This window comes from Gekko japonicus, unplaced genomic scaffold (genome assembly GCF_001447785.1).
Source record: "Gekko japonicus isolate JY-2015 unplaced genomic scaffold, Gekko_japonicus_V1.1 scaffold254, whole genome shotgun sequence".
In the NCBI taxonomy this organism is placed as follows: Eukaryota; Metazoa; Chordata; class Lepidosauria; order Squamata; family Gekkonidae; genus Gekko; species Gekko japonicus.
In genome coordinates, this window is record NW_015172010.1 from 675,052 (window position 1) to 699,505 (window position 24,454).

At 41.3% G+C, this 24,454-nt stretch overlaps 1 protein-coding gene across 1 annotated transcript in view; it reads left to right on the plus strand.

The window, feature by feature from the left end:
* Positions 1-24,454, plus strand: part of SYN2 (synapsin II) — a 352,644-nt gene that overhangs the window by 7,771 nt on the left and 320,419 nt on the right. Inside the window, exon 3 of the mRNA XM_015420237.1 lies at positions 7-256. Coding sequence (XP_015275723.1) covers positions 7-256 — 250 coding nt within the window. The remainder of the gene's footprint in view (positions 1-6; positions 257-24,454) is intronic.

Consider the following 24,454-nt stretch of genomic DNA (forward strand, 5'->3'; position numbering starts at 1 on the left):
CGGCGGCTCCGTCCTCGGCTTCCCCGGCCTCGGAGCGCAAGCAGCCGCAGCCGGCGGCGGCGCCGCCACCCCAGCAGCCCCAGCCGCCGCCGCCTCAGCCGCAGCAGTCGGTGGGCAGCAGCTTCTTCAGCTCCCTCTCCAACGCCGTGAAGCAGACGGCAGCCTCGGCGGGCTTGGTGGACGCCTCGTCCTCTTCCTCGGCGGCAGCCAAAAAGTTCAAGCTGCTCTTGGTCATCGACGAGCCTCACACCGACTGGTTAGTAGGTGCCTCTTCTCTCTCCCCCCCCCCCCCACATAGCCCAGCCCGCCAATAGCGAGGGGGTCGGGAGGGAGCTGTGTCGAGGCTGCCCCTCCTTCCCGCCCCCATCGGCCGAGGGTGGGCGAAGCCAGCGCGGGGTGGCCCCCTGGGAGACGGGATGGGATGCCCACGCCGGGCTCCGAAGAAGGGCCCCCCCTCCCCCCGGGAGAGGCGCTTGGGCCGTATCCGGGCCAAAGGGGAAAGGGCCCCCAGTAACTGCGGTGCCAAGGGGGGGAATGTCCACAGTCCTGCAGGAAGAGATGGGATGCGGATGCTCTGGGAGGTACACAGTGCCCACTCCCAACTTCCTTTGCATGTAGGAGATGAGTGAAGTTTCACATGGGAGGGGGGAATTCAGCCTGTAGATTGTCACGTGGCAATATTGCATGTGATGTGTTTGGTTAGGAGTAGGTGCATTGGCAGGGCAGGGCCAGTTGCAGCTTCCCAGCTAGTGTACACTTGGAGGAGTCTTGCTCTGTCTGTCTCTCCCCCCCCCCCTGCTCATCCTCCTCCTCATCAATGTGATATACAGGTTTCATTTTTCCACCTTTATGTCAATCAGCATGTTGGAAGATGGAAAACAAAACTATATTTGATGGCCAAATATTAGTGTAACACTCCACTGTACAATAAATAGATGACATAATATCCTTGTCCCAAATATTTCTCTTATTATTATTTACACCCTGCCTATTAGAATGATGCTATCACTGTTGTAAACAAAATAAATAACAAAACAGCTTATCATTCAAATACAATTCCGTTTACCATATGTGATCTAATTTGTTCTGAGTAGTTTAGGGTAACTTCAGAAAATAGGAAAGATTTTAGTTGATTTAACAGGAGACTTGTTTAATCATGTGAATCTGGCTGTTAGTGACAGCTAGATTTCTTGTGGGAAGGTAAACACTGATGTAATCTTAATTTTTTCCTACATCTAATGGAAGAAGGTAAATTCTTACATCAAAAACCTATCCTTAATGACAACAAATAATCTCAGTTATTTAATTGTAAGCTGAACTTCCCCCTCCCCACAGCTCTTAGAAATGTTTACCAGGGAAAGAACAGTGAATAGGCTGGGAACACCAGATGCTGCAGCAGTTCTGAGGCTAAGCAAGTGCAGACCTGATGAGGAATCCGAATGAGAGACCACTGGAAGAGAAGCACCATGCAAGAACAGGATGTACATGTAATAAATATTAGAGAAAGAAAATATTGACATAATGCCAGCACGAATGGGATTCCCTTGGCACGTTTTAAACGTCATGGTTTTCCTGTGTGCACTTGCTTATGTCCTGTGTGCACACAAATTAACAATGATGTTAAAAGATGTGACAGTTCTAAGTACAAAATGCTCAAAAGTCCTGCTACTTCTTTTTCCTTTTAAAAAATCTGATTGCACTAGGGAACAAAACCAATTAGTGACTCAGTATCTCAATTTGTTTCCTTACTGTTCTATAGTATGTGTAACCAATAGCTTCTGACAACTAACCATTAACAAAAATTCACAGCAGGCAATCTCACTGTCAAGACCTAATTCAAAATGAAAAACCTGAGTCTAAAGGAAAATTTCTCTAGTATAAGATATGGTATCGATGGATTGATAGCTCTATAAAGGTTTACAAATGCAAGAGGTATAGGTCTATCAATGGCTATTAGCTATGAAAATCCGCAAGGCATTGCACAAGGAGAAACATGTAAGAAATTCTTCCATTCCATGATTCTATAAGCTCTCAGAAGCTTGAACAGACTTGAATCTGTCCTCCCTCTCCCCCCCCCTTTAATTGACACATAGCTGCTTCCAACTTTCCATCCCTTCTAGATAATGTTTAATACTCATCAGACAGTTTTTGAGGTTTGTTCTTGTTTGTCTTTCAGTTAAACCACAATTTCATTTTTCTTTGTTATGTGAGGAGTCTCACGCATTGGTAGAAACCTCTACCTATGCATGGTTTGATTTTGTGGTCCTCATTTTCCGCACAGAAGCCAATCAGTTAAACTGTTTGGTAAAGCACTGTATTCATAGGCAGTAGTTCTGTGTACCAAGTGCTGGGGACAAATTATAGGAGATAGCCATCCCCTTCGTGCTCTGATTCTGAAATTGACAGATGCATGTGGCTGATCACTGTTGAAAACATAATCTTATGTTCTTAAGGTTCATTGGGTTTAGCTGTCAAGCATTTCCTGAGGTAGCAAATCATTTTGACTTCTGTGCAAGTCATAATACATGTATTTTTGTTCTGACCTGTGGATATCTGTGGATATTTTTAATATTACCTTCTATTCACATTTTTGTTCTCAGTGGCTTTTGAATTCATATTTTTATCTTAACAAATCACAATATGTAGTATTACTCTCTATCTCTTTTTAAAAAGATCACCGTTTTCCAGCTCTGTGTCATGAATTATGACTTAGAAAATACTAGGTGTGGTTTGTGCGTGTCAAATGCATCTATATAGTATACTTCAGCAAAAGGGATTGTATTTTAGCTTGTATTGAAACAGCTATATTTTTATGCTAAAAACTTTTTAAAAGTCAGGAGGTAGATTCTGCGGAAAATATAATCAGATGAAGGAGAATTGAAGTTGCATACTATATTGGATATACTTTGCTTTTCTAGGAAATTGGTACTTATTTACATGAGTGTATATGAATAGTTGGATTAAAATATGGATCATTCAGCAGAGAGAACATCTTTTGCATGTTGAGATAGTTTGCATGCAGAAGGTTCAAGTTTGTGTGTGATCATAATGGTAGATATGGAATGGATCATTAATACTGATATATTAATTTTAATATGTGGACATTTAATGATCTGTTTAACTGAAACTCCAAGATAAAAATATAGTTTTGAGAAGTGCTTCTTATATGCTGGTCATAATTCCCTGAGCTTTGCTGTTGTCCGATTTCCTGGATCTTCACCACTGAGTTTTGTGAAATCTCTTCTGCAAGAAAATATTATTTGTTATTTGCTTCAGACATAAGCCTAAATTAATTTTCCTTTGTTGTGGTTGTGGATTTATACCGGGGCCTTCAAAACTGGCAGTACTAAAAGTTGCACCCCAACTATGTCCCATCTACTTCAGTTTTCCCCACCTTCTCCTTACATAGCTCCTCCCACCTACTCTCCTCTCTAATTCCAGATCAAGTCCCATTGTATGGACAGTAAGACAGTCGTTAAACACAATTAGCTCATAACTTACAGTTAATTACTTTGCACATATTGGCCACTAATGTTGAAAAACAGATTTGGACAAGGGCAGAAATCAATTATCAACAGGAGCATCTCTGTCTTAAATAGTTGTGCAGAAAAAAAGCATTTGGATGAGAACAAATTTATTCATCATACTCCAGACTAATTTCTGTATGAATATGAATGTTTTTATCCACACAGTTTGGCTCTGGGTGTGAGCAGAATGTACTTCTTTGCTAATAAATAACCACAATTTGCATCCATTTAAATTCATCCAGTCTTCTATGGGTGTTTTACAACACTGTATTTTGGAAGCTGAGTACTGATGGCTAAATGGGGATCCTGGGGGGCAGGTGGGGAATGAGGGTTGATATAGAGAAGTAGGGAGAATAAACACAAAAGATGGAAGTGGCTAGAGGTTTGGGAATTTGAGAGAGAAAGGACAAGGACAGAAGGAAATTATGGCTAGAAAATAGATGCATAGTCAGATTCAGCTGAGAAGACTAAGTCACATGAAGATTGAGAAGAAATAGGTTGTTTGTGTAAGAAAGTAGGTATAGTTTGGAATGTGGGCTTTGGGGAGTTGTATGGAGGTGAAGAAGGTCTGAAATAATACTCAGCTTATGTAAGAAAGTAGGTATAGTTTGGAATGTTGGAATGTGGAGGTGAAGAAGGTCTGAAATAATATTCAGCTCAATACAAGAAGGAAGTTACCCTACTCCCTGCAGACTCATATCTCCACTGAGCAGGGTGTTCACAGCTCTGTCTTCAGCAATTACTATCATAACCAATGGGAATGAAGCCCAAAGAAAGGGCTGCTAGGAGCAACCAAAGAATCCTCAGTGGATGTGTTGTTCTCTGTGCTGACTTGCATACATCACTCTCTGATCATGTGTGCATTTCTGTAAATCACATAAATGGCCAATGCTCTTCCTGGCAGTCAGTCCTGGTTTGATTTCTGAGCAGAATTTATTGGTACGTGTACAATATAGAGGAGTCTTGCAGGCATATGAAGCGATGGGGTGGCTTTTGCAAGTTTTATTATTTTTGTAGTTGTAGCAGTCACTGGTTCCATGAACCCCTTGAACTGTGGTAGGAGTTGTCACTGACCTAAATGCTTGGATGCCACTATATCTTATACAGGCTTTGCTAGGAATGCAGTGGGTATCAGTGATTTTTGTTTTGGGGGAGTTAATCACGTATTTGCAGCCATAGGATGTTTTACAAGATATTGTGCTGTTAGGCTCATAGCACAGCATGGAGAAAGATGTGTGATAGCTAGACAGCTGGATAAATAGCCTAGCACCCAGAGAAGCAGTCATTAAGGCTTTTGAATACAGAACCAAACACCTGAGAAATAGCAAGTCATAGACATTATTAGAAATATAATGGCGCAAGGCTACTTGTTCACCTCTGAAAACCAAAAGAGTTGTGGGTCCCACCTTGTGGAATTGCCAGCTAGAAGAGGTCAGATAGGCCACCCACACGCCTGTCATCCCAAAGAATGTGCAAAACAATAATGTACTGCAGAGTATTTTTTATAAAGGGATTAATAGTATAATGCAACACTTCAGAAGGGTGCTTTTATAAGGGAATAGGACTGTAGTCTATTGCAGTATTTATTGTATGCATCTTCTTGCTTTTAATGCATTGCCTTCTACCATTGCAGTCCACTTTCCTCATTGTTGTGGTATGTCAGGCTTTAGACAGGTTTTTCTCCCATTTTAAAATTCTGCAATCATAGTCCTGTTGCATTGTTTATTGGATGCCTTAGGCTATTTGTCTGAATTATTTTTTACATTTTGTAACCTACTTTGAGTCTTAGTGAGAAAAGGTGGGCTGTGAATGATGTAAATAATTTTTTAAAAATTAATGAAAGAACCGTGTCTTTAATGGCCTATATATCGGAACATATGAAATAATTGTTTGGAAAATCATACCCTCTTAAACACCATGTATTCATTTTTGACAATAAGTGTCTTGAACATACAACTAGTTTTTTTTAGTGAAAGTTAACATGCAAATGTTGATAACCTGGTTTAACCAGTTAGTGTTTTCTTTTGTTTGTCTGCTTGGTTCATTGGAAATTACTTTCAACCATTATATTTGTGCATGGATAGCTTCCCCCCTCCCAGGTATTTTAAATAAACAACTGTTGCAGGTTGCTGAACTGTATCCTGACTTTATAAAAGGTACAGCTTTAATTTTTCCTCAGTGGATCTTGATAATGTACAAAGCAATATAACAGCATGTAAATCTGTCTCTTATAGTTCTGAGAAAATAACTCTTGAGTTATTCAAGTGTGTTGTCCCCCAGTGAAATGCTTTCATTATCTCCTGCATCTGTCTTGTATATGTAAAGATGAAGCTATATCCAGGTAAAGAGAAGTAAAACTTATCATAAGGCTGATTCTGTGGCATGTTCAGCTTTAGCTTTAGTTGAACATGTGCATATGGAGACTTCTTAATTCTAATGCATCCTGTCCTGTAAATACAGCATCCTAATCTTATGGGTACATGCAGAAGCTGTTGCTCCACAGCATTTGCCTGTGTGGTGCTGTCATCTGTGTTGCATACAAGGGAGGACTTCAAGTGTGGCAGCCATTGCTACAATATAGTGAGAAAAGTTCTTATCTGGTAGCATTTTATTTCTCCTACAGGAGTAGTATCACCATGTAGTCCTGTTAAGCTGCATCAATGTTTACAATATTAAGATGAGTCCATATTATCACCTCACATGCTTGGTGGTCACTGCATTTTTGACAGGGAGGGTTTGGCATGTAATTGTGGTACAGTTACACATATATAATCAGAACAAAGTTTGAGCCCAGTGGCAACTTTAAGAGCAACAAAGTTGAATTCTGGGTATAAACTTTCGTTTGCAGGCACACTTCTTCAGATAATATCTCCAGATGTTATTTGAAGAAGTGTGTGTGCACAGAAAAGTTTATACCCAGAATTCCACTTTGTTGGTCTTAAAGGTGCCACTGGGCTCAAACTTTGTTCTCTTGCTTCAGACCAACACCAGCACCTACCTGAACTTATATCACCAGTCTCCCATCAGTATCTCCTTCAGTCCATTCTGATTTGTGAACTGCACATCTTCTGTGCCCTGCACATCTTCGGTGCTTGGTCTTGGTCATTCCAATCCTGCAATGGATTCAATATGTATTGTTCATACCTGAGAACAGTAGACTGTAGAATTGTGCCATAGGTGGGATAAAATTCTTTTGCATCCCTGGTGGAAGAACAGATCAGTGGGCTTCTTCAGATTATGAATATGATGTACAAATAGGGTTGCCAGACCCCCGGTCAGGCCAAAGGATCTCCTGGTATTTGGGGCTCCAATCTGCTGCCGGCCAGTTGGTGACAACCCTGTCATGATGACGTCACCTGGAAGTGATGTCATCACATTGCCACCATTGGGAGTGACACTCTAATTTTTGAGCAAACTCTGTGGTTTTGAGAGCAAAAAGCCCACCAAGTTTTGCCCAAAAACTAGATCGTCACCCCCTGATGTTGGCAATGCGATGATGTTACTTCCAGGTGGAGCCCCCCACCAGGATCAAGGTAGGACCTGGCAACTGTACCTACAAAGATTCAGAAGGAGAGGTTTGGTAATACTGATTAATTTTTTTCCTGACCTCTTCAGTGTTTTGGAACATGTCATTTTAAAATAATTTTTAAATGATTGCTTAACTGTTCATGTACTCTGTAATGAAAAACAATTTGAAATGGTTGTTATAATTTAAAAGAATGGACATAACTGACCAGCAGTCTGAGTCACTGCAGGAGAAAAGACAATAATTATGATATATGGCTGCCAGAATTTTTTAGATAGGGAGAGGCAGTAAATTAGATCTGCTACTGAAATCATAGCAAATGTGGCAGTGTTATTCTATGGTGCTGCTATAAAACCATCCCAAAGGATATTGGATGTTATTTTAAAGATGAAATGTAGGAAATGTAAATTATATAGTTGTTTTCTGTTGTGTGGTTTAGTTGCATATAAACATAGATTTCTTTAACTGTGAAAATAATTTCTAAATTCCTCAGCAAGGAATCAGCCAACAGTTTTGAGAACTCGGTAGCCTCTTCCGTTCAAGGACTACCCTCTAATTTCAGTTTCAACAGCTTTGCTTTATCCGGTTTCTTCCCCGCCATCTTTTTGGATTTGTTTACTTTTCAAAAAGTTACTCAAGTCTCTGAAATTTGTCCAAACGCTTATCTGCGCTCTGGTAAGTCTCTTAAAACAGATTTAAACGCTTATTTTCCCGCTCCCCCCTCGTCCGTGTTTCATCTATGCAGTTTGGAGGAACCCCTCCCCCGCTCGCTTTCCCTATGGGAAAAGAATTCTGTTATACTTCTTTTTCAAATGAGCAGGCAAAGATATAAAACTGAAGTTGTAGTAGTGAACACTGAAATTGTGTGTGTGTGGGGGGGAATTTATAATGTTTACAAGCCTAGATTTGGAAAGAACAGATTCCGTGCAAGTGGTTACTTTTGCAACTGGCAGTGCATGGATTTACCTTGATCATTAAAACCTTCTGGAAGTATTTGTACATGGAGCTGTAATAGATTTCTTTTTGTGCCCTGAAATCTAATGCAAAATCTTGGAACTCAGAGGCCAGGCTTTCCCTTGTTTGGGTTGCTGAAGCTCTAGCAGTTCCAACACAGTGGCCTTTCCATGAGTGGGGCAAAATTTAAAGAGGGTTATTGTAACGATTCCTTGTTTTTGGTGTGTGTGTGTGTCTCTTTAAAAGTTAGGTTGCATGGCTGTGGTAAGTAGACTAGAGTGGTTGAGAGAAGCAAGCGTGGTATGATTGGTGGTTGACAGAGAGGGGGAGGGGTTTTGGAAGTGAAAATGAGTGGATGAGTATGTATGTCAGTCAGGAGTGACAGTTACAGTTTTGACAGTTGATAAGTTCAGTTGGTTCTCTGTGTATGAAAGGAGTGAGAAGCAGTTCTGTGTGGGGAATGAGTTAGACAAGCAGTTAGTTCTGTGTGTGAGGGAAGTGAGAAGCAGAAGGAAGGCTGAGAGAATAGGAAAAATTAAATGAAAGCTTAATTGAAGACAAGTTATAGGAAAGGCTGTATGTCCTGGAGAGAAACAGTGAACATATATGACCTTGAGTTAAAATGTTACAAAATTACCTGATAGATCCCTGTCAGTAAGGGAGCAGATTGTGTGTGATACACCAAGCAATTGTTCATTATTTACACATTAATAGTTACATTGTTCTACCCTTTTATTTATGAATTATTTAAATAAATCCTCTTTTATTCAAGTATACCAGATCTGAAAGAAATACTTCCTCAGGACCACATAGTTCCTCGTAAGCCTTGAATTCGGTCTACCTAACCAGTAAGAGCTGAAGTAAAAGTATAAAGGTTTGGAAATCCTTAAAATTTCCTGGTGGCAGCCGTCTATACCCAGTAGAACAAAATAAAAAGAACACTTTTAAAGTGAAACTAGTCCTCCCCAATAAGGAGGACGTCACAGTTATGGTATCCTTACTAGCACTTTATTGATGTGTATGTTCTCATGTGTAGATTCTGTAGTGGGCAACAGAAAGACCAAGATCCACAGTGAAGTCATTGCTGTAGTTAGGTAAGGAAATGTGAGGCAATATGAAAGGGGGAGCTAGTTAGAAGGAAGCTGAAAGGGAAACACAAGAGGGTCAAGCCCATAGAGAATGCTTGGGAGCTATTAAAACCACACTAATTGAGTCTCAGATATAGAATATATTTCCCAGGTTAGGAAAGGTACTGGCAATTCTGTGTGGTTAATGACCTAAATCAAGGAAGCCATAAAAGGCAAAAAGACTTCTTTTTTAAAAAGTGGAAGGTCTCCCAGTGAAGTGAACAGAAGGGAGCATAGGGTCTGGCAAAAGAAGTGTCAGTTAATAATTAGGCAAGTGAAAAGAGAACTTGAGGAGCAGATTGCTAAAAGCATCAAGACAATAAGCATTTAAATATATCTGAAGCAGGAAACTGGTTAAAGATGCAGTTGGGCCTTTAGATGACAAAGGAATAAAAGGATTGGTAAAGGAAGATGGGGTGGTAGCGGCCAAGAAGATAAATGAATTCTGTGCAGCTGTGTTCACTGTGGAAAGTGTGGGGCATGTACATAGGCCAGAGCCACTATTTTCAGGAAGGGGGTCTGAAGAACTGAGTCAAATAGAGGTGATGAGAGATGAAGTTCAAAGACTACTGGGAAAATTAAAAACCAGTAATTTCCCATGTCCTGATGGCATATACCCAAGGTTTTTAGGGAGCTCAAATGTGAAACTGTTGATCAACTGTAAGTTGTCACTAAAATCAGCCTCTGTACCAGAGGACAGATGTTCCACTGATTTTTTAAAAAGGGTCCAGAGGGGAACCAGGAAGTTACATGCCAGTTAGCCTGATATCTGTTCCAGACAAATTAGTAGAAACTGAGGAAAGCCTGCTGAGAGAAAATCAACATGGCTTCTGCAAAGGGAAGTCCTACCTCATTAACGTTTTGAAGTTCTTTGAGAAAGTAAACAAAACATGTAACCCTGACCTGGGCCCCGGTCACACGAAAGGTTTTGGGCCGAGAGAGGGACGGATTAGGGGCACAGCAAACGGGCGCGATCCCACCGCAACATCTGGGAAACGTTGCGCACCCGTCCCCGATCCGGCCCTTCAGGCCGAAAAGCCGCATCTAAAATAAACCACCTACAGAGATGGACTTACCAGCACGGCCGCATCAAGCGCAGCTGTGGGATTGCTAGCGCGTCCTTCTGCCGGCGCATCCAAGACCCCTGGCCGAACTGCGCATGCTCACACATGTGCAGTTTGGCAGCCTCCGTCTCTGTCTCGTTGCTTTCTCCCTGGTCTTCCGGCATCTGATCGTGCCGGGGAGCAACTGCGTGGCGGCTCACGGGATCTGTATGATCCCGCCGCTACGTTTCTATTTTGGTGCGGCTTTCAAAAGCCGCACTTTGCCCGTGCTCCCCCCCCCCGTGTGGCAGGGACCCTGGTAGACATTATATACTTAAGGCTTTCAAATGGCTTTTGGCAAGGTACCTCACCAAAGATTCTTGAATAAGCTTAGCAGTCATGGGATAAGAGCATGTCATCTCTCAATGGAAGGAATTAAGCAGTGGGGTCCCACAAGGATTGGTATTGGGGCTAGTGCTATTTAAGTTGTTCATAAATGATTTGGGGGTGAGCGGTATAGCAGCCAGGTTTGCAGATGAAACAAAATTATTGAGGATGGTGAAAACCAAGGCTGATTGTGAAGAGCTGTGAGAGGATCTCCACAAATTGGGTGAGTGGGAAACAATGTCGCAAATAAAGTTCAGTATAGGTAGGAGTAAGGTGATATATACTGGCATTTTTAAAAAATCTCAATTTTAAGTATATGCAGTGTGAGGCTCCCACCTCTCCAAGCCCCTGGCCATCTTGCCATGTGATGTAGGTAGGTCTCCCCAGGCCTCAGAAAGGGGATGGGAAGGGGGTTGTTCCACCTTGTTCCTACTTCATTCCCCTGATCAACAGCTCTTTTTTTCTTTTTCTAGCCCAGAGCTGTGCCCTCCTCTCCTCTTTGGCCTTTCCCAGGAATCAGTCCAAATAGCCCCACCAATTCCCTGGGCTTACCTGGCCTACCCCTATGGGAGGACATTGAGTTTGTCCTCCTATGTCTTTCCTGCTAGGCTGCTGGTTGATCTTCCTGCACTGCTTCCCCCCCCCCACCTCACTTTCTATTCCAGGGGCTTGGCTGCAGTAGGCTGCCAGCCCTCAGTCCCTGGTCCCTCCTGGGCTGTTCTTGGGCTTACTTGCCCTTGAGTAGGCCCCTCTGGCCTCTCACTAGCTTCTGCCCTGGCTGTGGAGGTTGCTTTCTTTCTTAGGCCACTCCAGTGTTGGGCTCTAGCCAGCTCTTCTGCCTGTGCCTGGAGTCGTGGTGCCAGTTAAGGGTCCTGTGTGTTGGCTTCACCACTCTTCCCCTGCCCCAGCTGTGTTGGGTCCAGTCACTCCAGGTCGGACACTGCTTACAGGGCCCATGTTGTCACCTGGGAGGCTGCTGGGCTCTCTGTCAGAGCAGTCAGGCCTCTGTGAGTTGTGCCATCTCTGGAGATGCTGGTGGTCACTGTATGGTCTCTAGCACTGGCAGCATGATGGTTGGGAGCTACCTTGCCCTGCGGGCCATCGATCATTGCCTAGGGAGCCCTGGGGGTGGCATGATTGCTAAGACCCACACTGCTTGGGATGCCTGTGGGGGTGGGGCCACAGGGAACTGTGTCTCTCACATTGGTAGTGGAGGGTCTGGTCCTGAGTCTGGTGGCATGCTACTGGTGTCTGAACTTGCTGAGACTGAGAGGGGAAGAGATCTGAGGGTCATAGTGGATGTCTCAAATAAAACGTCAACACAGTGTGCCACAGCAGTGAAAAAGGCAAACTCTGTGCTGGGGTTATTAGGAAAGGGACTGAAAATAAAACAGCCTATATTTTCCCTGTATAGACTTATGGTGTGACCCCATTTATAATACTTTGTGTAGTTCTGATTGCCATATCTCAATAAGGACTTTGCAGAGCTAGAAAAAGTACAGCAGAAGACAACTAAGGTGATTAGGGTGTTGGAGTATACCAGGGTTCCAACTTGGGCAGTGCTTCGTGAACAAATAGAAGGGAAATTAGCATGGAACGGGATGGAAAATATAAAATTTTTACCTGTAATGGAAAAAATCAGAGAAATAAAGATGGCAAGAAGTGAAATGGATGCCAAATACATGCATAGATACACAGAGTTGATATGTAGACTGAACCTGTGCCCTAAGGCTGCGGTCAGATGACAGACTTAGCGCGGTCTGGCACCACTTCTAATTTATCTGGGTTTCTTTGTAACAGAGTTTTGATTAGACATTCCCCCCTAAACCCACCCACTGCATGTTCACCCTGTGGATGATCAATCAGATCACAGCCTAAGGTAAGATACATGAGTTCTGGAAGGGAAAATTGCTAAGTGTGGCAAAGGGGAAGAAAGAAATCTTATGATCCTGATCCTGGTGGGAGTAGGAATCTAGGAGGGTTTGTTAGAGTGAGCCAAAGAAAGGGCAGTAATGCTGCATGGAGTGATCTCAGGCAGTAGTTGGAGGTTCAGTGGTTAAAGAAGGAAAGGTCGGAGAGTCTCCACTGAGAGTTCTCTGTGTGCATCACAGGGGACAGTAAGTGGGTGATCCTGCTACAAAGTTAGTGGAGGCATCTACCTTTATGGGCATATCTTCTGGGTGTTTCAGTGCCCCAAGATGAGAATGGGTCTACAAGGAAATGTTTGAATTTTACTGGATGACTTCAATTTAAGTTTTGCCAAATTCATGTGGGAAGATTGGAGAAATATTACAGGAGCCCAGGTGACTTTGCGTAATCAGGAGACGTTTCATGGGCTGTGTTTGGGGTCAAAGAATCAGGTGGGTTTGATAACTTGGTGTGGGATGGATGATGAGATTTTGTCCTGGGTGTATGCCTTGCATATTCTTCCGTGCATTAGGGCTATTATTACTACCAATCTCAGAAACATGTCTGGGTGTTTTGAATGGGAAGTGGCTGATGAGATTGCCTCTGAGTGCACCCGTTTCCACAGGAGGGGTTGCTTCCCTATCCACATAGAGGATTGCCTATTGGCTGCTGGAATTTTCCAGTGACCCTAGCATACATACTTGTTCTTTTCTTTGCATGTACTTCCAGCCTCAGGAGGCTCTGATCTCAGGAGGCACATCTTTTCTTTGCATGTACTTCCAGCCTCAGAAGACTCTGATCTCAGGAGGCACATGATCAACTTATTGTGTGTGTGTGTGTCTCAGTGACAGTACCAAGTCGGTGGGTTTCAATGGCTGCAGGCATAAATAGCTGTAAAAGGGGATTAGAAAGATTCATGGAGGATAGGTCTATCAGTGCTTACTGGCTATGGTTCCTAAAGAGAACCTCTGCATTCAGAGGCAGTAAACCTCTGAGTTACAGTTCCAGGAGGCAACATCAGGCCTTGGTCTCTATGCCCTGTTGTTGGCCCTCCAGAAGAACTGGTTGGGCACTGTGAGACAGGATGCTGGACTAGATGGGCTACTCATCTGATTCAGCAAGGCTCTTTGTACGTTCTTGCAGAATTGGAAGAGGAATGTACTTGAGCTGGAGCTTTCTGAGAGGCACAGTGTGAAGGAGAGCAATCAGGCACCACCAGTGAGCTTACGTGACTGTTGAGCTACCGCTGGGCTCAGAAACTATGTGGGTTTGTTCAGCCAGCCAAAACGTTACTCATATAAGTTTATACACTTCAACCAACTATATTTTATAAAATCAGTACATTAACCTTCTTATTTAAGAATAAAAAAAGATTAAAGGCAGGTTTTTTGATTTTAAAAAATACTTTCAGGCTGCTCCTATTGTGCAAAATTACTTGGAAAACATTAACTTTGATTGCAGTTTATAGAATCTCATGAGCAATATGTAGCCAGCTTTGCCGTGTTGTTGCCATTTTATTCACTTTTTCTGTTGAATCCAGACACCCTTTGAGTTAAAAAGCCATTGAGAGTTTGGCAGAGAGGGGCTGCTAAAGTGGGTGCTTAGTAGACCAAACTGGCTAAACACCATGGTATCTTATGTATGCATAAAATCATCAGCTAGGTTGTTGTAGCCCAGAGATGCTGCCTTATTCTCAGGTAGCCCCAACAGCAGGAGCACCCCACTGTTGACCTGAACCAAAGTCTGCCAAAAGTCAAGTACTCTCAGCTTGAACCTCAGAGTCAGTATGTGAGCATTCTGTAAAAAGGGGATTTCATATTCAGGTTTTCATACAAGGCAGCCCTCCAAGGCAATCTACAACCTCCTCTCCTCCAGCAGCGACAATGAAGGCAGGCTCCTCCAGGTGTAGTATCTGCATTTCTAAAGCTATTCAGAGCCCATCTGGTGAATAGCTCTTCTGTCTCCAGAACTTCACCTAGCCCTTTTTATGTGACCCTATGTGAGAATCGTTTGTCTCCAAAGCTTTCTTTCCTGCTCCATTCCTCAGCAATCCTTCCTGACGCTAATCATGGACCCATTTACACCTTTTATTTAAATATGGGAACCTATTCAACTCACCTAGAGTGAACCATCAAGGGTCATCATATCTATTCAGATCCCACTGGTTGTCCCATCGAGGCTATTGCGCAGCTAGACTCTGCCCCTCAGGGTCACCATTGGTCGCACCTGAATTATACTCCGCCTTGTACCACACCTCCATAGACTCCTTATTGGTCTAGAAAATCTATTGTTCTCACCTGAGCCCAGCCCTTCAAGACCTCCCATTGGTCAGCATTGTTTTCTAATGTCTATATCTGTCCGAGCAGATTGCCTCAGATTTTGTGTGTCTGCCCCTGAAGCTAACTGGCAGTTCACCCCCAAACTTTGGTTTGGGCCTCTCCATGGACCCCTGCACGTCTGGGCAGGTTGTACAACCCATAACTGACTTCTCTATTCCCTATCAATCACCTCTGCTTTCCTAGTTTTGTATTGCTAGCTCTTTTTGAATGTTTAGTGTGCTTGTAATTAGGGAAATACTTTAAATAAAAACTATTTAATCTACTCTTCAAATTTGGAATCTTCCTACTGTACCGGACCTTTGTATAAACTGGTGTGCGGTCCCTTGTACCCCTCTGGCCTCCCCTGCCACATAGCTAATTTCCCTCAACAACAAGGCAGGCCATTAGCAGTAACATTGTGACTTACAGATTTAAACTAAAGCTGTGCATTATTGGTGGTATTAAAGGCACATAGAAGAAACTCCCCATAATAGTTCAGATTACTGATAGAAACGTTTCTGGGGTTATGTACAACCATAGTTCTTTACCGTTGTGCCCTTAATCCCCCCAAAACTGTTCTGCTATGCTTTTTATGGGAAAGAGGTATTTGGTTTGAGCCTTTAACTATTTTCTGCTGGAGCAGTGTCAGCCGGTCAAATAAACAAGAAGGCAACGAAAAAATATTTGAATGAGAAATCTGTGCATGTTGGTTTTTATCCAGAAAATTGTGTTTTTATATCTCACCAGTATTTTGCTTGTTGCTTGCAGATAGTAGTTCTCTGTTGGTGGTTTTCTAGATGTATAGATGGAACATGGATGTTATTCCTGGAAGCAGCCAAGATTAGTTTGGTGGAAATGGATAACTGCTTTTATATTTTAAATAGCATACCTTTTTAGAGCATTGAATCACTTCACTAAGGCTGTGGTCACACATACGATATAATCCACTTTCAATGCACTTTCGAATAGGATTTTGCCAGTCACACAGTAAAAATCCAGTTGGAAAGTGTATTGAAAGTGGATAGAAAGTTGATTATTTAGTGTGTGTGATTAAAGCCCCACATTTAGTTCCTTAGTGTGTTAGCCGAATTGCTTTATTTACAGCAATTGGCAATTTATAAATGGGTTCTTGCCAACTATACCAAGGTCCTGTTCCCAACAAGAGTTACCAGTAAAGGATTTGAGGCTGTTGTAGTTTAAAATAGATGTCTTTTACTTAAGAATATATCTCATACAAACAATACTAGTGCACTCACACATTCAAGTTCCTTAGAATTACAGTATTAAAATAAGCACGGTTGCATTAGCAGGTAGGGGTGATGATGGGCGATACTTATCTGTCTTGCAGCTTGGTTGTCCCAATGAAGAATGGATGGGAAGAAATAGAAAACAAAGGGAATTCACACATGACAAGAACCAGTCAAAACGTGTGATCAAGAGATCAAAGTAGAGGCAAGGGTTTGGGGATACCAAGTGGGGCTCAAGGGGAATAAAAGCAGATAGGGGATGTTGCAGGGGGTTTGCTAGCTAGGAAGGGCCAGATGAATGGTCCTTATCTATTATAGTGGGTTCAAGAGATGGGTGGTAACTGTTCCAACCTCTTGGCCCACCTACCTGTTAGTCCGTCCTAAAAACAATCCTATTGGTTGCATGTAGGGAGGGTGGTTACCTAAGAGGGGTGGCCAATATTGAAACCTAAAACCTTGCTCTAAGGATGGTATCTGGTTAGGTGTGAAAACCTTGGCGTCATGATGCTCCATAGTGGTGTTGATGAAGCTGGCCATTCTCATTGTGAACCAAATGTCCATTTGGCAGGAAATACCAAAGCAGGAACAAAGCAGTTGATGGGTGGTACGTGACCACAAACAGTTCAGCAATGAGGGCTGTCTCTGCTCAGAGCTGTTGTTTCTCATTGCTCACAATAATGGAGGGGTGTGCTTCTTTCACCAGGCTAGTAACTGTGTAGCTGAAACCTTATTCACATGTAAGGCTTGTGCAGGCACCTTCTATGTGTAGCATCACAACAGGTGACTTAAAGTGTACAGTTCTTTGAGCCTATGTGTGTGTGCACAGTCCATTGTATGTAGCAATAAAATATAGTCCATAAAGTAAATATCAAGTTCATTCTCTAACAAGTGGCATGAATCCATCTTTTCTTTGAATAGATGTGCATATACGTCACTTTATAGAGTTTTATGATTATTAGGATTTCCATGCTGAAAAGGAATCCTTATATTTTCCTGAAAATGTTTTCAGATGTAAAAGGTCAGTTGAGATGCTGTAGATGTAGAAACCATTGCACAACAACTGCCTTGGGTGTGCAGCAGTGGGTGCACAAGGCAGTGCCTTGTTTTTGTCTTGAAATCAACAGAATGTTTTATACTCCTGGCGTTATTTTTTATGTTATATATATTTTAAATTTCCAGATGCAGTTCTGAAATATAGTTAAGTATTTGAAAAATAATTTTAAAAACAATATTTTCCACAGTTATCCTAGACTATTGGTATGGCATGTTGTCTGTTGAGGATGTCTGAATACCACATGTCCATATGACAAGTGGTGATGGAAAATATACCAGAATTATTGTTTCTCATGACTTGTCCTCTTGGCCACTCTACATTAAAAGAAATTTAAAAATTAAAATAAAGATGAGCTTAATGTATTTCTGAATGGTGTTTATTTTCTTCAGTAGAAATCAGAAGGAGAAATTAAAGGGCTAATAGGGATAAAGTTGTAGTGGTGGTGGGGACAGAATCTGCTGCATTCCAGGTTATGGTAACATCTATATAGATCCAGAGGTGTGTGTATGTTTGTTTGTGTCCATACTATCATCAGGTTTTACCTCCATCTCAACTATATCTTAATTGGTACTTCTATTAATATCTGTGTGAGAAAATAAATACTAACTTTGTTCCACTGATAGGCTCTGTCACAGTTCTAAGTGTGATATGACTAGATCCTTAGTGTTACTATTTTGATGTACTGAAATGTTCTGTCCTTGTGATGCTGAAGATTTGTACCTTTCTGTCTGGTTTCTGTGACATTGTGGTTTATTTATTTATTATTTATTTCATTTATTTTGCAAGTTTAAGTGCCACAAAACCTGCTCAAGTTAAAAATGATAAAATCACAAAATAGCATAAAATTGTGCACATTAACAAATCATTAAAACCCCAGCCAATAGTAAAAACAACACAAAGCTTTGATTCTCTACATGTAATTAATCACATTTACCACAGTTTGTCTGTGTGGTTGGGGGAAAAGGACTCCTGTAGCATTGGTTGGAAGTATTAGACAGGATGCCACAGGGGACCCCCTGATTTGGATGGTCACAAGCATGGGAAGGGCAAAGAAGTTAGCAAAGACATGGCATCTAAGTTCAGGCACTGAGTGAGGCCATAATTTATTTTAACTGTGGTTAGTTTGTTAAACCAGGATTTGTTTGCTGATTATATTCACCTTAACCGTGCTGGTTCCATTATCTTTGTTCTTTCACTTGAAAAGTCTTTGCTGGCATTTTGGCCTTTCTTTCTCATATATTATACTTCATATTTTTACCAGTATCCCAAAGCCCTGTGCTTGACTAAAGAAATAAATGTCCTGAATGGAATTTGTGAATTGTGGAGAATTGGCAGAATCTCTTGAGAGCACTGATATATAGCTAGAAGTGGAAAGAATAAAAATAGCTGCGGTGACTGAGAGAGTCTGTGAGCTGGTGCAGTTACAAAAACAGCCTATTGTCCTACAAGTGATGGAGAATCTCTGGAATTCTAGTTATAGTTCTAGACACCAGTGGGGCAAAACTCTTCTCAGTATTAATCTCAGTATTGCCCAACAGGATGTCAGTTTATGAAGCTAGACTAAGGTTGAAATATTAAATACATATCATGAACTCTGTAGGACAGTAATTCCAGAAGAGACATATTTTCTAGGGTAGATTTATAATGTGTAAAGAGCAATACATACTGCAGTTCAGCATTTCTGCCATGGTAGTTTGCTGAATGGCTTTACTTTGGGTTTTTGTTTCAGAAAATCTTTGTTAGTTTTGAATAATCTTTAAAATATTTTAAATTGTCCTTAATAAATCTTTAAAATAATATTTAAAGTAATTAAACTAATTATCTAAAGCAATCTATGACTGAACAATTTAGTTTTAATATTTGATGCATATTTTATATGAAATATACATTCTTCAGTTTTTTCATTAAATTTATTTATTGGATTTATCCCACCTTTCCTTCAAAGAAGTCAAGGTGGTGTATATCGTGCCTCCCCACATTGTGTCTTCACAACAAACCTGTGAGATGAGTTTGTGAAAGGTCTGAAGTTACCCAAGAGCTTCACTGCTGACTGAGGATTTGAAACTCTTTCCTACTGTAGTCTGACAGTATAACCTCTACACAGCACTGACTCTTAAAAGTGAATTATAATAAGAGTATAATAAGAACAAATTCTGATATTAGAACACAGAGCATAATGATAATATTTTTATTATTAAAATGTAAGTTGCTGATTAAACTGGTAATATGATTTGCAAAAGTTCGTGATTATATAATGTAAAAGAATATTGATTTTGTTCAAGCTTGATTGAGAATCTTTAGTAATATGAAAATGACTATAGAAATATTTGAATGAAATTTCAAAAATCACCCTGAGAAAACAAAGGTTTCTTTTAATGAGCATATTTATGGATGTATAACCAATAAGCAATTATATAATTTACAATAGTTCCATAATTTTTTATTGAACATATATAAACTAAATTCTGATCTATGGGTTCCTGCTGCTTTATGCCATCAGGCAACTGAAGGTGTCCTGAAGTAATTTCGTTTGCTGCACGTTTTACTAGGCAGGACATCTATCTTCCTCTTCTTTCAAATTCCTCCTCAAAACCTACATATTCTGTAAAGCATTTGATTTCATAGTCCTTATTATTAAAACTGAGCTCTGTTTACATTTTCATTTTATATTGTCTTTAAAAAAAGCAAAGGTAGACCATATAAGACTGACGTCAGCCTGACCCTGATCAATGTCACTGATAACTATTACATTGTAGAATAATTCCTTTCAATATGTTATGTCTCTGTGTATTCAGAATAGTAGATCCAGGTACAGCAAATCCTAGTTGACCCCCCAATCAATTAGTAGTGGCAGAGTACTGTTGACTTAATTGGGGCTCTATTGACATAAGGACTTGTAAAGATTAGGGCAAATGGAGCCTTGTTCTGTAGTAGTTATAAAACCCCATCTTCCCTGATCACTTTGATTGTCTTAAAACTCCTTCCTGAAGACTGGGAGAAGCTTTGCGAACAAAATGAGCTATAGGAAAGGGGTTGTGGCAAAAATGTGAAAGAAAGGGGGAGGGAGAGGTGATTGTACTTTATTTCCTATCTTTGCTGTGGTTTGTGAGACTCTCTCACCCCTCAGAAACTAATTTTGGGTCAAATGTCACCTTCTCTTCTTTGGGAGAGAAGGAGAATGTGGAGAAAGATCTGCTCTCCTAACAGCTTGTATAAACTCTTCTGGTGGATACAACCCCAAAACACCTTGTGGATTAAGATATTCTTTACAACATAATTAAAGTATGCATAAACAGTTGTTAATTAAATTTTTAAACTAAAATCATGTAGAAATGTCTTCATTTTTTCTCTATTTATGCTGAAAATTATTTATTTGCGATAATATTAATCCTTTTATATTCTATGCATGTGTTTCAGTGCACTCATTAATCTAACACAGAATTAGTATGTTTAAGGAAACACAAATATACTGACTATGAAAAAAATGATCTGTATTAGTAATTAATACATTTCTGGATTTTTTTACTTAAAAGGAAGCAGTGATCAAAAATAAAAGGAACCTCCACATCCAGAGATATTAAATTATCTCCACCAAGCACAGTCCAGCATAAAAGCTTGCCATCCAGTATAACTTTTATATGTTTCTTATATGTTTAGTTTCATTCTGCTATCCCTCAGCCATCTGATCACAGTATATAGGCATAAGCCTAGAACAGAACTAGCTGCTTCAGGAGGGTTATTCAAAGAAATGTATAACTGGATAATCATGTTTCTTTTCAAACTTTCAGTGGTATCATTCAGTGGTGTTAAACTGAATCCTAACAGAGCATGGTGGACAGTACATAATGTGGAACTTGAAACTCAGATGCCACATATCTGAATAAAATTCTCTTACCTCAACTTTCTGAATATAGCTCAGCAAAAATGATCTGAAGTACCTCATTGCATTCTATTAATCTTTACTCAAGTCTTTGAGAGCTTTAGCTGAATCTGTCAAAGACAGTGAAGAAATTGAGCACGACCAAGATCGCTGTTGATATAAACATGAATTGGTAGTTTGTACTGTACATGAGTTGGCAGTGTGGTGTAGTGGTTAAGAGCAATGGACTCTAATTTGGAGAACCTGGTTTGATTCTGCCATCCTCTACTTGAAGCCAAACTGAGTGACCTTGGGTCAGTCACAGTTCTCCCAGCCAAAAAGCAAAAGCCTTGGCTGCTGCATAACATTAAAAAAGAGCTAGAGCTTCAGGCTGCCAGACAATCCTTGGATCTCCTGGCTGTACCACGCATAATGCCATACAATAATTTATTTTATTGTTTTGTTAAAAAGGCAAATGTGGTTGTAGGCTACATTAATAGAAATGCCTAAAATTGCACTTGTCTTTTCTTTCCTCTGCAAGGAAAGGCTGAGGGAAATGTTTAGCTTGCAGAAAAGAAGTTAGCGTTGCCAGCCCCCAGGTGGAGCAGGGGATCCCCCTATTTGGCAGGCTTCAAATTTGCCAGCCAGCTGGCCAGCGGGGGAAAGCCATGCCCCCACCACCTGGCACAACGCCCCCAGTGTGATGATGTCACATGGAAGTGACATCATCATACTGGGGACACCACACTGTGACGTTCTAGTATTTTGGGCAAAACCCTATGGTGACCATAGAGTTTTGCCCAAAATGCTAGAACGTCACCATGCAACATCCCCAGGTTGATGACATCACTTCTGCATGATGTCATCATGCTGGGGGCGTCATGCACAGTGACATCACCCTGTCCCCTGCACTCTTGGAGACCTCCCTCCCACCCCCTGCTGGGGAGCGAAGAGGACCTGGCAACCCTAAAAGCAGTCTAAAGGCAGACATGATTGTACTGCTATCTAATCGAGTTAAATTACAGTTGCACATTGTGAAAAAAACCCTTTTAATAGTTCAAGTAGTTTGACAATGGAAGTTTGGTGGTGTTTGTGTGTGGGTGTCCCCTCTCTGGAGGCCTTTAATCAGAGGCTGGAGAGTGATTTGTTGGGTAGCCTGTAGTTTTGATTTCCTGTACTGAGCGAGGGTTGGCTCTTGACTATGGCCTGAGGCCTGATCTTCTTGCACTTGTCGTTTCCCCTCTTCTCTTGGCTTGGCTTAACTTTCACCTCTGCCTTTTAGTCCTGTAATGAGAAAAAACAGCTTTTTAACCCCTGCTCCCTGTTAGGCTCTTCTCTTGGCCTGCCCTTTCTTTCCTCCGTATGACTTGCCCCTTGTTTTATTTGGTTTCCTTGTCTTGTTTACCTATGGGTCCTTTCTGCTACTGATGTTTCCCATTCATCCCTGCTCAGTCTGAAGTTCTCTAGGCTTGCAGGCAGTTGCAACTCTGACACCTCTCTCTGAGTCTCCCTCAAGAGTTTTACTGTTAAAGCATTCATGTGTTTGAAACCATGGCATTGCTTCCACCTTAGTTGTTGCTCCGCACTTCCCTGCCACTTTGTGGGAGCTATTAGGCTCTGACTTTCCTGGCTACTGCCAGTCTGGGTTTGCTAGCTGACCACCAGGGTGCTGCACAATATCCTTATATACCACAAAAGCATAAACAGAATTGTGCCATTGTGGCTAATGGTGCAACTCCTGCATTATGGCAAAACAGAACAATTGAGATATGCAGTCACAATGTCACAAATGGTGTAGAGAAGCTACGTAGTACGAGATCTTTTGTGATTTACATGGAATGGAGGACCAGCTAAGGAACTGCAGTGTGAGCTGGCATTCTGCCCGGATGCCAGGATCAAGGCCATTGTGCTAACTCAGAATTCAGTATTGTAGTAATCCACATGGAACACAAGGTGCTCACATTCCAAAACTATATGGGCAGGCATCAGTAATATGACAAACCAATATTCAAGGTCTGTCCACATCAACAACACCCTCTGGAACAATGGTCAGGAAAGAAGATGAATTCTGACAGAATAGCAGACTTACATTCTGATATGCTAAAATCTTGCGTACGTATGAGAACAAAGGGAGAGGTGACATTCATTTATGTGGGGCACTTGGCTATATAGTTATGAACAATATCCAAATGAAAGCTAGTGTTAGAAAATCCCATTTGAAGTGATCAGATGCTGACATCTAATTAAAATTCAGAACATAAGATGTATTATTATAAAAAAAATAACCCAGAAACATGTCTTTTAAAGCTGGGGCTTCCCATTACTTTGTTGTTCTTAAAGCAGATGAGCCATTCAAAGGTTATTTTACTACTCCTTTGAAGACTTTGAATTGGATGGCCTGTTGTTGCTATCAGTACAAGTTCAGTATTGCTGATGAGGGTGATAGGCTCACTTCCAGAAAAAGGACTTCTGGAAGTGTTTTCTGCTTTTGAGAGATTTGGATAGCCAATTTTCCTTTGGAATCTAAAGGTACCACCAGGTGCCTCATTAGGGATTAGCTGGGATTTCCCCCCCTTCATTTGAAATAATTGACTGCCTTTGTAGAGTTTATTGGGGGGAAAGTACAGACACTACTCTGCCCAGGTGTTCTGTAAAAATGCTTCTAGCTTTCTAATCAATTTGTAGAAACTAATATTATTGACCAAGAAGAAGCATAGCTATTGCTAGTTTTTAATTGACCAGAACCATGGAGGAAAACTGTGTGATATAATTGTAGTGCTCCTCAGTGTTAGCATTAGCATTGTTTAGACCTTCAGGCCTATGTAGGCAGTAGCATGATACCACATGCTGGTCCCAGTCTTTCCACTTAAGTGAAAGCATTCAGTGAACAGTCTGAAGAGAGTCCTACAAATGTATATTCTATCTGAACAAGATGTTATCTCATACCATACATTTCCATTCATAATTCTGGGGAATTAGAAGCAAGCAATAACTTCTGTATGGCAAACATAGATTTGTGTTTTGTTTACACACTATTACTTTGATGCCAATCAACCTAGTGACTGCCAACTCAGTCTGGAATTGCATTAGTCTGAGTAGAACTGGACAAGGAAAGGACATGGCTCCTTAACACATCTATATCCAGAGATTTTGGGGAAATTGCACATTAAAATCAGTGTGATTTACTCCTAAGAGGAGTGTGCATAGGATTGCTGGCATGAATATCTAGATATCTAATAGCCAAGTTCCCCCCTCCATGTGGATATCTAAATCCGCACATCGGGGGCACTTGGGGGCAGAGAGATTTTCCTGCACACTTGGAGCAGTCCCCAGGTGTGCAGAAAAATCTAAAAAGTTGAAAAAAGTATACGGGGGATACTTAAATCCGCCAAAAAGTAAAAGAGCATTCCCTGTGCATGTGCAGAGAACACCCTGGCAACTGTCTCACCTTTGCTGCCACTGGGGGGAAGGAGAAGGCTTGGTAGGCCGCTGCTGGGGGGGAGG